General features: G+C 42.2%; 3 protein-coding genes across 4 annotated transcripts in view; 1 reads left to right on the top strand and 2 right to left on the bottom strand.

Moving 5' to 3' along the window:
• Positions 1-316: 316 nt before the first annotated feature.
• Positions 317-5,362, bottom strand: LOC110158828 (BEN domain-containing protein 4). The gene is given in 7 exon segments (XM_020923347.2): positions 317-1,707; positions 2,296-2,536; positions 2,672-2,698; positions 2,771-2,862; positions 2,947-3,254; positions 3,256-3,502; positions 4,894-5,362. Coding segments are annotated over 7 exon segments (1,617 nt in total). The 3' UTR covers positions 317-1,474.
• A 1,393-nt stretch (positions 5,363-6,755) lies between these two features.
• On the top strand, positions 6,756-9,674 carry shisa3 (shisa family member 3). Its single transcript, XM_020923573.2, has 2 exons — positions 6,756-7,327; positions 8,436-9,674. Exons 1-2 carry the CDS (start codon positions 7,057-7,059, stop codon positions 8,984-8,986), a joined length of 822 nt encoding a protein of 273 aa, XP_020779232.2. The 5' UTR covers positions 6,756-7,056; the 3' UTR covers positions 8,987-9,674.
• Positions 9,675-11,503: 1,829 nt separating this feature from the next.
• Positions 11,504-13,943, bottom strand: part of atp8a1 (ATPase phospholipid transporting 8A1) — a 107,678-nt gene continuing 105,238 nt past the window's right edge. For both annotated transcript variants that reach the window (XM_020923351.2, XM_055159196.1), the window contains exon 36: positions 11,504-13,707. In XM_020923351.2, the coding sequence (XP_020779010.1) occupies positions 13,610-13,707 (98 nt within the window). In that variant the 3' untranslated portion in view covers positions 11,504-13,609. The remainder of the gene's footprint in view (positions 13,708-13,943) is intronic.

The raw sequence follows: 13,943 nt of genomic DNA, 5'->3' as shown, positions 1-13,943 counted from the left end.
ACAAAAAATAAAATAATAATAATAAAATAAATACATTTTTAAAAAGCGACACATTCATTTTTGGTAATGTTCAAACCTGCGGATCAGGCATTTAGTCGATTATTTTTAAAGTATTATTTATTTATTTTAATTATCTAATTTTACTATTAAACACATGGCTTTTTTGAACAATAAGGACTGGGAATCATGCAACCATGAGTGTAATGCCATCTAGTGGAGATAAAGCAGAATGCATTAAACTAATGAAAATGTGAACATATTGAGATGTGTTTCATTTTTCTAGAACTGTTTAAAATGGAAGACCAGACCAGTCACACAATTTCAAGTGTAATTTATTTAGAATAAACAAAAACGCCATTTGAATCAGTAAAAAAACTACTTGTGTTTCACAGTGTGAGTAGAACTTTGAGGATAATATGCCTATGCCATCAAAATGCTGAGTTTTAATAATAAGAAACATCAGGAACAGTACAAGGACAGAGGCCAATAGTGAGGGTTTCTGTGGCACTTTTCTACTTGGCTTTGAGGAAGAGAACACCTCACACAGTTGTGTTCTATTTAAAACACTTACACTAAGTGGCAAACATTCTGAATATACGATATCTTGTACATTCAACCATAGAAAACAGTAGCTCGAAGGGAATTGTACACATTACAATACAATACAAATATGTGGAGTCATTCAGAAAGGCATAAATGCTGACTCCTCACTGTCTCTGCTTCAGTGAGGCTGATAAGTGCAAATAAGATTCTCATTTAAAACCAAGTGCGTTTCATAAACTTATTCACCAAATCCTTCATAGATTATGATGTGCGAATACATAAGCATAGGAATAATAGTTGATGAAGGAAGTTTAAGGCATTCAAGTATGTATGGCAACTGCCTTAAAAAACAAAACAAAACAGTGCTACATTGTAGTAAAGATACAGTCCATCATGAAGGAGTATATATAATTAACCCAGACATGGACACATGCTAACTGCAGGTAATACAAGTGTGTACAAAAGAAAACTGTGTGCTTACAACATAAGTGCTCTAAACGACAAACATATTCATGTGAAGTAAAACTGCACAGGACATAGTGTATTCAATGGACTGTTCTCATAACTTTGTAACAAATAACTTCTTTTAAATCTTGCAAATAAAACTTGTTGTAAAGGTGCTAATTGAAATGAAAACTGCTATGTGCTGTGTCAGATTTAAGAAAGAAAATAGAAATTTAAAAAGTCACATTACTTAAAGTGATAAAGACAATGCTGTAATATATCATGGACTGAACGCTTAGAACTGTTCATCTGACACTTTACATTACCAACCATTAAAGTAACTCCTACCAACCAGTAAAGTAACCTTTTTCCCATTAGTTTGGAATGTTTTCTTTATAGTAACAGGACAGGATAAGGTCATAGTTTTGGGATATGTTGTTGTACAGCTACAGATCAGGCATGTGCAATCTGTTCCCATGTTTTACCTTCAGTCGCAAGGGCCGTTCGAGCAGCTTTTCAGATAGAGTTCATCCTGTGATAAGTGCCCATCAAAGGCCTCTGTGTAGAGACTGCTGGTGCTGCTGCCACTGCTGCACATGAACGTACCCACTGCCCGGCCCTGGCGCGCATGGCCCACGGCATCACTGAACACTTTATTTATCTGCTCCTCAGAAGGCATCCACCAGTCCGGGTTTGAGGCACAGTGCATCCGGATAAACTCTGATGGAAATAGGAAGTGTGCTTTTATACAGGTATTTAGTATTAAAGGGACTATATTAAGCTATTTTCTGATCTTTGTTATAATGTTGGCTCCTTGACAAAAATAAACCTGGAGTTGTGTTTTGATTCATTCACACAACACACAAATACTACATAATGAGGCTGATTTTTTCTTTCAAACAGAAAACACTTCCACCTTGTGATGTCATGTGGTAATACAGGAAGTGAACTACTGTGTTTTTTTTTTGATAATTTCAGCCCTAGAATTGCCAATCTAAACTGAATTAAATCTAAAAGGTAACTGTTAACTTGAAAATTACCAATTTGTGACATCATAAAGTGGAACAGAGCATTTAGAGCTTTTGAGATGTAGACAAACTAATAATAAAGGGTTACTCAAACATTTGTGAATGAAACAAAAAAACAACTCCAGGGAATGTCAAGCCTCAAATACATAAGACTGGCTTAATCAAACATGCATAAGTAAATAGAAAAAACAGTAATAAAGGGATACTGTTATAACAAGGTTAAAAACTTACATAATATGTCTCTTATAAGTATTAATAAAATGTGCAGAAATGTTGGTACCTCTGAGGCAGCTGACTTTGATGGGGTTGAGAGGTCGCCTCTCCAGTCCTGGTTCCCCGGAGTGCACAGAGCGCTTCCTCTTGCCCAGCCCACAGGAGAACTTCAGCTCATCTGTGGTGAAGACATACCGGATCAGGTACCGCAGCAGTCGTCGGCCATCTTTCTTGGAGGAATTGACCGCTTCATCCCATTGTTTGTTAGTGATGAAGAGGGGGTAGTTCTCCAAGAGCTGCTTACTTCCCTGCTGAAATTACATATTGTGATATGTCATCAAACTGTTTTAACAAAAGGAATTTTACGTCTTGCTAATTGATAATAGTACACCATCGACTCCATTATGCTATTATTATTTTGTTAAAAAAAAAAAAAAGCTTACCTCAAAAACTGAATGCCTTTCTTCCTCCTGGTAAAAACAAAACTAAAAATGATCTCCATAGCAAATGCACACAACAAAAATATGTATTTGGCTCCAAACCTCAATAAATGGTTCCTCATGCATTGGCTGAATCAGCTGGTTGTGGAAATCAAGAACCGTCTTGAAGTAGTCAAGAACATTCTGACATGGGACTGGGGAAACAAGATGTAAAGAAAGATGAATACAAATGTGTGCAGAGAGAATACTGGTTGTAAAGCTGTGCTGTGCCACCACACCTGGGATGTTGTCCAGTTTGTTTCGTAGTTCCTCATTCTCCTGCTGCAGGGACAGTACCTCCTGTTCCAGCTCCACACAGCGGGGGCAGCAGCTCTCCTCCTCCTCCTCGGGCAGAGTGGAGGACGGGTGGCCATAGGACTCAGAGGGTGTGGGGGAGCCCCAGCCCCCGAGGCTGTGCCTCTGAGGGGACAGCCCAGAGCTGGGCTCTACAGGTGGGCTCTCGTTCTCCAAGCCTGGGGCCAGCAAGGGCTGCTGCTGGGGCCCTGACAGCAGGTAGTTCTGAAGGGAGTCGGTGAAGATGCGCAGCAGCGGAGGTCTGCTGCCGGCTTACATGGCTTGGCTGAGCCTCCTCCTCCAGGTCTGTGGTAGAAGAGCTCTCCTCAGATTTGGTCTTCCCCAGGACAGGGCCATGAAGGCCTGGGCCCTCCCCTGGGCTGTCCTCCACCTTTATGTTGGACATGAAGGAATGAGAGGGCTCCAGCAGACGCCCGTTGTTCAGGAGGTTCAGGACTCTGCTACATTGCTGGGCAAAGGCATCCAAGATGAGACGGTTTTCTATAGAAAATGGTGAAAGAGAAATTATGTTTGTATAGAAAATATTTAAAATAAAATGTGTGACCTTAAAACCCAACATAATGTAAACAATATCGTCAGCACTGCTAGTCTGTGCACGTATCTCAATGTGATGAAACCTCCATAGCTCCATGTACTGATCACGGACCCACTGCCCTCACACAGAGGAGACCAAATGAGTTGTGTGTTGTGTTGCAGTCATTCAGACGTGTCTATCAGGCTGCCGCAGATGTGTCGCATTTATTAATATGCGTGTGGTCTCTGTTTACCCGTCGAGATGTATCTGATATCATTGGCCTACACCACCTTCCCCTCCCTCTCTTCATCACCATCACACCACTTCTGTGGCACTGCGAGCTGAGAGCCTCATAAAATTTCATTAAAAACAACACGCTTGGCAGAAGAAAATTTATGAGACCCATTTATTTTAATCACAACTCTTTGCGAAGGCTTTTCAATGCAATTTGTGTTATTGTGCGCTGACCTGATTGCAGAGTCTGGGATCTGCGTTTCTCTTTGTGAAATGGGCATTTGGTTACTTGATCCATCAGACACCATTTGAAGAAATATAAGCTATAATTGGCTTAAATTTTATCAATCATATGCAAAGGAATACTGAGTACCTTCAGTATTTTTAAGTTATGCAATCAACTTTGTTAATAATTACAATGAAAAGTTTTAGTAATAAATGTTTGTAGTTCACTTGGATTTTAAACTTGCTCTAACATAGGACTGCAACCTGATCTCAGACCAAACACTTGGGGAAAATAATGAAGAGCAAATTGAGCCTGCATTGGTAGCAGTGATAAAGAGATGGCTATCTGATTGGAGGATGAGATGTCTGACGATTAATTTCATAAACAACAGGATTAGGTTCATTGCTTTCATCTTAATACTGGTTCCCATGGACCCGCCCTCCGCTCAGGGAGCGCATTTCTTCCACACAACGCCACTGTAATGAACAGCAGCTGAGAAGAAAAATGAGCATGGAACAATATGTTTCAACAGGAGACTGAAGTCCGCACACACACACACACACACACGTGCATACACACACACACACACACACACACATACGCACTCGTGAACACACATAAATGCACAAAGACAATTACCAAATGTAATTTGTAGCACATGCACTGTACACTAGAGATTCAATCATGACTGCTCTCATTTTAGTACCAGCTCAAACTCTGCTGAGAGAATGAAAAGGATGCAGAAACAGTCTACAACAGCACTGGATAAGACATGAGGAACTGACTCAAAGAACATCAAATATCCTAATATTTATTTTTATTTGTGATAATAATATTACTATTCAAAATGTTGTATCACTCAGGAATGCACAGGTTTCTGTAGAGGTTTGCACTCACCTGAGCTGATGGCAAAGGTGCAGTCTGGAGCTTGACTTAGAGAAGCTCTTCCAGGGGAGAACCTGGGTTCTACGTCTCCGCTGGCACGCCGCTGCTGGCCGCATGCTGAGGTGGAGGTGGGCACCCTGCTGCTAGGCCTGCTCTCACATGGGAGTCGGTGCTGTTGCTGTGGGAGCATCTGGAGCTGCTGGCTGCTGCTCGGCGCGGGGCAGGTCTGGGGGAGCTGCGGGCGCTGCTGCTGCTGATGGTGAGGCTGGAAAGGATGAGGCTGTCCGGGATGGAAAGTGAACTGGTGCCCCCCTCCATCTCCGAGCAGTGGTACCTCAACTATAGCGGACCTATCAAAGCGCGACTTACCAGCCGCGCGCTTGGTCTGGAACATTTTTAGGGAGCTGTACGGACCCCGCTGAAGACGGTTCATTTTAGGGGCGCATGGTCCTTCGTCCGGGGATTGCATCTCTTCATCCATCCCGGAAAGTGGAGTAGCGTGGTCGCTGCCTACAGGTCAGTCTCCCCTTGTGCTGGTGTGACAGGCAGCTGGTGACAGGGCTCCAGATCCGTCACTGTCTGGCTCGTTTCCCTACACAGACACAGCGTGAGGGTGGGTTCATTTACTGACAACCCCCCGCTCCAATCCCCAGCCGGGAGCGCCGACACGGACACCCTCCAGAGGGAACAGGCGGGACCAGCGCCACTGCTGCTGCCTCACTGTACGTCTACAACAACGGGGCGCTGTGGTTTTACTATTGGAGAGGGAAAAAAAATCACATTGTCCTAAATGAAGAGGGGGCCATTTTGTCAGCTCAACATTCTGCCTGTGCCAGCTCTAATGCAAACCAAGCTAGGCTACTAATTAATCACTATAATAGGCCTAGTTGGAGGTCTACTATAATGGTGTAGACTGTGGACTAAAACAAAACGTTTATGTTACTATTAAATATTTTTAATAAATAAATAAATAATCTTTAATTTACACTTTAGGCAATTGGCTTCGCTATAAGACCTACGCTATTTGTGTGGAAAAATACTGACAATGATAAATGACATCTTTCTAAGAGCAGAAAAGCCTATCACTTAGGTCTACCTGCAAGTGAGCGCTATTGGCAAATGACTATTGGCAAACAGCTATTCACAATCTTCCGAGTTTAAACATGTGTGAACACACGAGGGCGCTACTATTCCACACGGGCGCATACTCCATCTCCTAACCCAGGACCGCAGGTTAAAAAGGCGAGCCAAGGCCTAAAAGCTACAAAAATATTAAGACTTCTGGTTGTTTATTCAGGATATTAGTCAATGCAGAGTAAATGGAGACTGGGTTAAAACATTATGGGCTAAGACTACAGGATATCTGATTAACAAAAATGTTGTTGGGGGGTTTGCTTTCTGTTAACTATCATGTTAATTACAGGTAATCAGCCTATTATCATCTGTTAACACAAATGTAAATTTTGCCACATAGCTCAGTGTGACGTGATTGATTGGGTTAAGTCTGAGGAGGAACCTGTAGAGGTAAACATAAATACCTGTTAATTGATTTAGCCTACATGACCTCACAACAAAACATCTGGATTGTAGCTAAAGTAAGATTCAGTTCTCATTAAAATAAGGTCATATTAAACTAGATACACCTACTGCATATAGCCTGGGTGGACCAAATATTGTTTCCTTCTTACCTATACCAGTCATGCATGGTGGAGTATTTGGGGGAAAATGTTATAGTAACCACCACGCGTGGTGAGTTGTTTGGGTGCTTCTAGTTGGTGCGCAACGTGAATGCGCACGTCAGCTGCAGGGGGGTGGCGTGCGCGCGTACAAATCAGAGTCACTAAAGTAGCGCGGCTCAGTGAAGAGAACTCTCAGCTTGTGCTTGGACACCTACAACAAACTTAGTAGTTTTGGTCTCTCCGGTGAATCCTGGACCATGTTTGCGTCGGAAGGGAGTCGAATAATGTTGCCTTAATTTTTCTGGACACAGATTCGATTAGGAATTTTGCTGAAGTTTGGTCCAAACAACTTTGCAAAGTTGCAAAGATGACTGTGACCTAATCCGACCTGTCGCGGACGGTTCATTCATTCTTGTGGAGAAAGTACCCGTACAGCCAGGCATCGGGAGTTGAAGCCCTGTCCCCGCTTGTCCCGTGGGGCGCAGAAGTGTTCGTGATGGTGTGCCTTCTCCATTGCGTCCTGCTTGGATATATCACTTGGAATCTGCGGATATCGGACGCACAGGGGGAGTACTGTCACGGCTGGTTGGACGCTAATGGGAATTATCATGACGGCTTCCAGTGCCCGGAGGACTTCGACACCACAGACGCCACTGTGTGCTGCGGGACCTGCTCCCTGCGCTACTGCTGCGCGGCACCGGACGCACGGCTGGACCAGGGCAGCTGCACCAACGACAGGGAGGCAGACAACACGGAGTTCGCTGCACGTGAGTTTCTAGAGCGTGGCTTAAATAGGCTATAAGGATGCACCATTGTTTAGTTGTAACACAGGAAAATTCGCAAAGAGTTTGTCATGTGATTCGTGAATCCATCGAGAGAGTGGCAGCATACAATGTATATGCTCATTAAAGACTCAAGCATTGCTTCAGTGAAATATTAGACCAGGGTATCTCAAATATGTTAATTTTGGCTGTGAGTATAATTTTTAGTTCAGTTCAGTCTCAAAGATGTTTCTTTCCACTCAGAGGTCAGAGGTCAGCGGTTCAGCTCGGAGTGAGGCCACAAGGAGCATACAGGTCAGACCTGGACCTGTCTGCTGTCATCACATCAGCAGACTACAGCTTGTTCTCAAAAGACTGACTCGCATGCATATTTGCTTGCTACAACTTTTATGTTAAATGACACATCTCGTCCTTATATGTGCACACACCCTTGACTGTTGTATAAATTGTTGATTTCTTCTCAACATAAATCGTATATCAGTTATGGCCACCTGCATAGCGTACGTCTTGGCTGCTTCTTGTTTGACCTTTAACTCAGATTCCATTTGATGTGAAAAAGAACAGAGCATTTAAGTGAACACTGCAACAATCTTTAATTTGGTACCACATAAAAGACTCAGTGTGGTCCTAACCCACTGCCGAGGCATTCATAATAAACTGCTTTAAACTTGAGCTTTATCAGTTTTCTTTAAATTTCCCGTAAGGATCAATCAAAGGACAATTTAATTTTTTTCCTTAACAAAATAAATACACTTCAGCTGATTTCCTCCTTGAGCTCAGTGAAACTTCAGAGGCTTGTAGTCAGAATATGTGGATCATACAATAAAGTAAACTTGTGTCCTGGAGTTTTGTGACTGATCATTTATTTGCCTAAAAATAACATGAAAGCTGAAAACATTTTTGAGTGTCAGTTATGATCTGTGAAACTGTCTATAGCACAAAGAGATGTGTGTGTGTTAATGCTTGTGATATGAAACTTATTGAGAGAATATTAAAATGAAGAAAAGATAAAGTTATATTTTGCAACACTGAGGACATAAACATCTTTGTACACAGATCAAGTCTCTCTAACTTGACGTCCCTGTCTCCACAGAGCCGGTGTATGTGCCCTTCTTGATGGTTGGCAGTATCTTCATCGCTTTCGTCATAGTGGGCTCTCTGGTGGCTGTTTACTGCTGTACGTGCCTTCGCCCTAAACAGCCCACGCAGCAGCCCATCCGCTTCTCTCTGCGGAGCTGTCAGGGCGAGACCATCCCCATGATCCTGACCACCGGCCCCCCCAGCCTGCGAGCTCCGTCCCGCCAGTCCAGCACAGCCACCACCAGCTCCAGCTCAGCCGGAGGAGGCAGCTCCATGCGCCGCTTCTCCCTGGGGGGTCAGGGCTCCCAGCAGCAACATGGATGTCTGGTTTCTGCCACAGTGTCCTCATCAGCGTCAACCCCAACACAGACTCCACCCCCTCCGCCCCCCTACACTTCCCCTCCAGCCCCTGTGCCCCCCAGCCTGCCGCCCAGTCACGGTCACCCCCCTCTGCAGCTGCACCAGCACACCCCCGGGTTCCTCCTGCCCCAGCAGTACTTTTTCCCCCTACAGCCTGACACCTTCACTGTCGCCAAAGGCTTTGCAGACTTTGGGCAGAGCTGACAGAGCACAGGCATGTTACAAGACAAACAGCTAGCCTGTGTGCCAGAACCCAATCAAGCTGTCATGTGTTTCTGTAAATCAATCAGAGGTGGAATATTTAAATTTACTTGACTTTCTCTCATATGAAAGCAAATCTGATATGGTTATTTTTGGTTAGCACTTGGTTTTGGTTCAGAAAAGATCCCACTTCTACAGGCCACAGAAACATAAACGCTGCTTATACAGCCTCTCAGTAAGTGCTCATATGCTTGGGATATTTTGGGTAGGACTTTAGTTACATCTGGAAAGTATATTTGACGTTATCTCAACATCTCCCATATCTCCCATATCTCCCATATCTCCCATATCTAACCAAGAAGGTACTGTAGATAATGGTGGTATGCATTGATGGGTTTACAGAAACTTCTTACTGGACCTTTTACCTGGTGGCAGGGCTGTGGCAGATGGAGTAGGACCTGAAGACCTGAAACTGTCTTTATCTGAGGCACTTTTCCACCACACTAAAGCTCTCTGGATGACCATCATCTAAGCTCTCACCAAAAGTTCACATGGAACAGTCGCATATCATATATTTTACCTTTTGATACCAGATGTGGAGTTTTTGCCACTTCGGAGAATATGCCATTAAATTACATTGTTACATCAGGGAGTAAAATCTTTGACAATCACAAATCTTCCTAAAGGGAGGGTGACTGACAGACAATGGAAGAGACATATGGACTTCGTTAACATTGTACAGTGGAGTTGTCAGAATGGTTCCTGAAATTGATGAATAAAATGTCTCTTTCTACTCTTGTGTGCTGTGGAGTAACACTAAACCGGATGACAGGAGGTGGAAGCTAGCGTATCCTGAATGAAAGGAAACCGCACTTGGGCTCTTTACCTGTGGCTGAGTCTTCTTGCGCCACATTTCCCAGCAGGAATGTGGCACTCAGATCAGTCATTGTAAGTGTTCAATGAGCATCCCATGGCCACAGTGTTAGAAACAACTCATCCCAGAAATAGAGGTTTAGGTTGCACCAACAGGTATCGCCAGGCCTGGACAAAGAATGCTCTGTTCCCCGGTCATTTGGCTGTGAAATAGTGCTGCCAATCAGCACCTGGTCAGTCTTACCAAGTGTTGTGCATGTCCTGTTGAGTTTGTCAGAATGAAACAGGTTTATTGCCATTGTCAGTGAACAAAATAAACAAAACTTGCTTTGGTGGTAAATAAAATAAAAATAAGACAGGTATAAGGTAAATAGAAATACTTTTAGAAACACAAAATATACAATATGGCAGAACAACTGTGCAAAACTATCAGCACAAGTAGGCAAATTTCAGTTGTCTTAAGTAACAGTGACAAAGTGTCAAACTGTTCTTGTGGCAAGAGATTAACAGGGAATTCACACACACACACACACACACACATATATAATTTTTACAATAACATAATACAACATAATACGACCTTTACGAAATGTAATGTTTAAAGTTAAAGGTGCACTGTAAATCATGGAATCCATCATCATGTAATTGTTATTTGTACTGGGATGTTCCACAGTATGGCATTAAACATATCCATCTTGCGGTTATTTAGTTACTGGGGTTTCTATTGCTCGAAAACAACTTGTATCTTTCTTTCTCCATATTCATTTCAATATTCTATTTCCATATTCAATGGCTGAGGACCATTCTGGGTAAGGCAATAACATCTGGAGCCAAGCATGTGGCCGACCTTGCACCAGAAAAATTACACAGTACACCTTTAAAATTGCATGCAAGTTTCCAAAATGCTGGCCTTGCTTTTCCAAATTTCAGAATTTACTTGTTTTTTTGTTGTTGTTTTTTTTTTTCATTTTAGCCCAAAGCAAGCACATAAGTCAGCCGTCTGTTTTATCTCTTCTGTGTTTATCTAAAAAAAATGACTCCGCTATTGTTATTCTAGTTTTTCTTCTAAAAAGTAGGCCTCTACAATATGTTGCAATAGACATAGCAATTTGAGTTAGTGCAATTATTTAATTGCTAACACTGTAATTATTTAGATAACAGAAACTATGCAAATAGCTAAATATTCCGTTGTTTTTTTAGTTTAGTTTTTTAATTAAGACTTGCACATGTAGTTTGAACCTCAACAAACTGAAACGCATAGGATTCAACCTTACTCAAAATGCAAATATGAACCAAAAATGTGTTAACTAGTGGTAATGTCTTATATTGTCAGACAATGGAGATTATTCCCACAGCATTTCTTGATAAACCTGATCCAAAGACAAGTAAGACAGATAGCAAAACAAAACATAACTGGACAAATAAAGCAGACTGCTGCAGTGATGAGAATGTGCGCTCTCAAAACACAGTGTACAAGTCGGAACTGCTATAAACAAAATTAAACCAATGGGTGGAATTTTAATTTGTTGATTTCCAGTTTAAGTTCTCATTACAAAGACGTCCTGTTTGTTTCATAAACTTAGCCAAGACAAATCGAGTTCTACAAAAGAATGAGCAAATCAGCACATGATTTCTTCATGATTGTAGTTTATTTCAGTAGTCTTTCATGGCAGTAAAAGACAACACTTAAGTTTGCAGTCCCAACATGCAGAACAATCATTGAATAAATTAGAACAGAAATTCAACATTAAAAGAAAAGTTAAAGGTGCAGTATTTTGTAAAGTGGTCAAAGTAGTACAATTAACACTTGAGAGAACAGTTTGTTATCCATTCATGCAGCCCACATCTGACAGACAGCCACATGGAAAACGGTTTCTGGAAATAAAAGCAACAGTCCAAGCCTTTTCCACGACAACAACATTCAGCGGTTTGATAAAATCATGATGACAACCCAACATTAAAAAGTCAGAACCATCACTGAACTGATAAACACAAAGCAGAAGTACATTGCATGAAGAAAAATAAGTTACAAATATGAACACAAATAATTATCAAACTCAGAATACCAGAGATCACTACTGAAAAGGTACATTGAGTGCATTGTGCAACATCTTCCATCAAAAAGAGCTGAGCTTGAGAAAAGGTGTGTGCAGACTGACACTGTGTGCCCATAAGGGACATGCATCAGCACACAGCAGTACACAGCAGTACACACAGATACTGTACGTGAGGAGCACAGACAGACAACTGCAGCAGGCGTCTGTACCCCCCCATCCACTCCACATGTATGCTCCCAGCTCAGACACAACATGCAGTGCAGTCTCAGGTTATCCACAGAGTACACACATGCACATGCAGACCCACACATACACAACCTCGTCTCCCATAGGGAGAAAAAGCAATCACACAGACATTTAAGTACTCAATTATAAATAAAACAGGCTGTTACAGTAATAATTATAGTAATAATAACAAGACATTAACAAAGCTCACTTTACTCTTTCAAGCAATCCTAATCTGCCAGTTTCTCAAAAGAACTAAAGTTACAGACAGTTCATTACAAAGCCAGTCAATGCAAAAGTCAGACATCTCCAATATAAAAATACAAATCCACAAAATAACTATAGAGACAAAGTCGTTTTGATACTGACGTGGAGTTTCCTGGCTAAGTTCTCTCTCCCTTAAACTAATGGCACTTGTGTTAGAAGGTTAGGATCTTCATGTGTAGGTAACATTACCACAGAGAGGAAGCCACCACTGCAGAGAGCCGAACATGTGCCACAAGGCGCTCAGTCGTATCACACTGTACAAGTGCAATACTGTGGTGATGCTTCACTGGGTGTGTGAGGAGCACTGTCCTAGGATAGCTGGCTAATCTGCTCTTGGCTAACTATCATCTACGAGGGAAGGTTTACGTAGGCACCGTCGTGATTGTTTTAGACTGGAGTGACATGCGGAATGCTAATATGTGCCAAGCGGTAAGAAAAGTTTGTGGCATGAGACTACAGCTTTGAGGGACAAACCGAAACAAAAACAGGCACATTAATAACATACATTAAATATTCACATAAAATATGCACAATACAAGATGAAGGCATGAGCATATGTAAGGCTTTACACGATAGATGCTTTCTCAAGTGCAAATTAAACAAACATGTATGCGCAGAAGTGGTCCATTTAGTGCTGGAATACACGCACAAGTGTGATTACATTTGGTTTAAGGTTTTCCCAATTCACTAGTACTTAGAAGATTGTATACACGACTGCTCTTTGGCAATCTTACACAAGTCTATATCCTCATCATCACACATTGTCTACATCTTGTACAATAACAGTGTCAAAAGCAGCTCATTTTAAATGGACTTCAATTATGTGAACCGTTTTTGGTATGGTCCTTAAACCATCATCTATCAAACCAATGCGAAAGGAGAGTTGTTCAGGCTGAAACTGTGCAAGGACAGTGAAGAACGTCAGACCACAGACTGCTAAGAAAGCACAGTGCTCATTATGTCTGCTGGACGTGACAGCTGAGAGTGATGTGTTCCTATATGCGTGCGTGGTGTCCCTTTGTGTGGCTCTTCCCCTCTCTTACATAACTACTTGTGTCCATCTGTATTCTTTATGTTACTGGTAAATCACTGAGACGCTGGGCGCTAACTCGTACCATCGCACCACACCGTCTCTCCTGGTTCAGTATCAGAGGAAGCGGCCTGGTGGCTCCTGATTGGCCGGCCGGAGTGTGAAGGTGGGATCTCACCAGGCGTTGGTCCTCTGTTTGGTGGTGTCGTACGCCCGGATCACCTCAGACTGAGACACCACACCATTTTCATCTTGGGAAAAGGCATAGCCGTCTGCAGAAGACAACACATTTTTAGATAATGATAGAGAACGATACAAACACAAGGTAATAGGTCGTGTTCACATTTGAGGATTTGATGATTATCATTTCAGATGGATGGCAGGGACATATATTCACAGGTTTCAGATTTAGGAGCTCAGTTGTTCTGGCAATAATGCAATTAAAATAAATATATAATATAGCTTTGAATGGGGAAACGTCCTAAAAAAAATTCTTCAGCTCAAGAAG

This window comes from Boleophthalmus pectinirostris, unplaced genomic scaffold (assembly GCF_026225935.1).
Source record: "Boleophthalmus pectinirostris isolate CB_2022bp ecotype Guang Dong unplaced genomic scaffold, ASM2622593v1 HiC_scaffold_23, whole genome shotgun sequence".
NCBI lineage: Eukaryota > Metazoa > Chordata > Actinopteri > Gobiiformes > Gobiidae > Boleophthalmus > Boleophthalmus pectinirostris.
The sequence above is the reverse complement of the archived record's forward strand: the minus strand, read 5'-3'. Positions and strand labels throughout refer to the sequence as shown.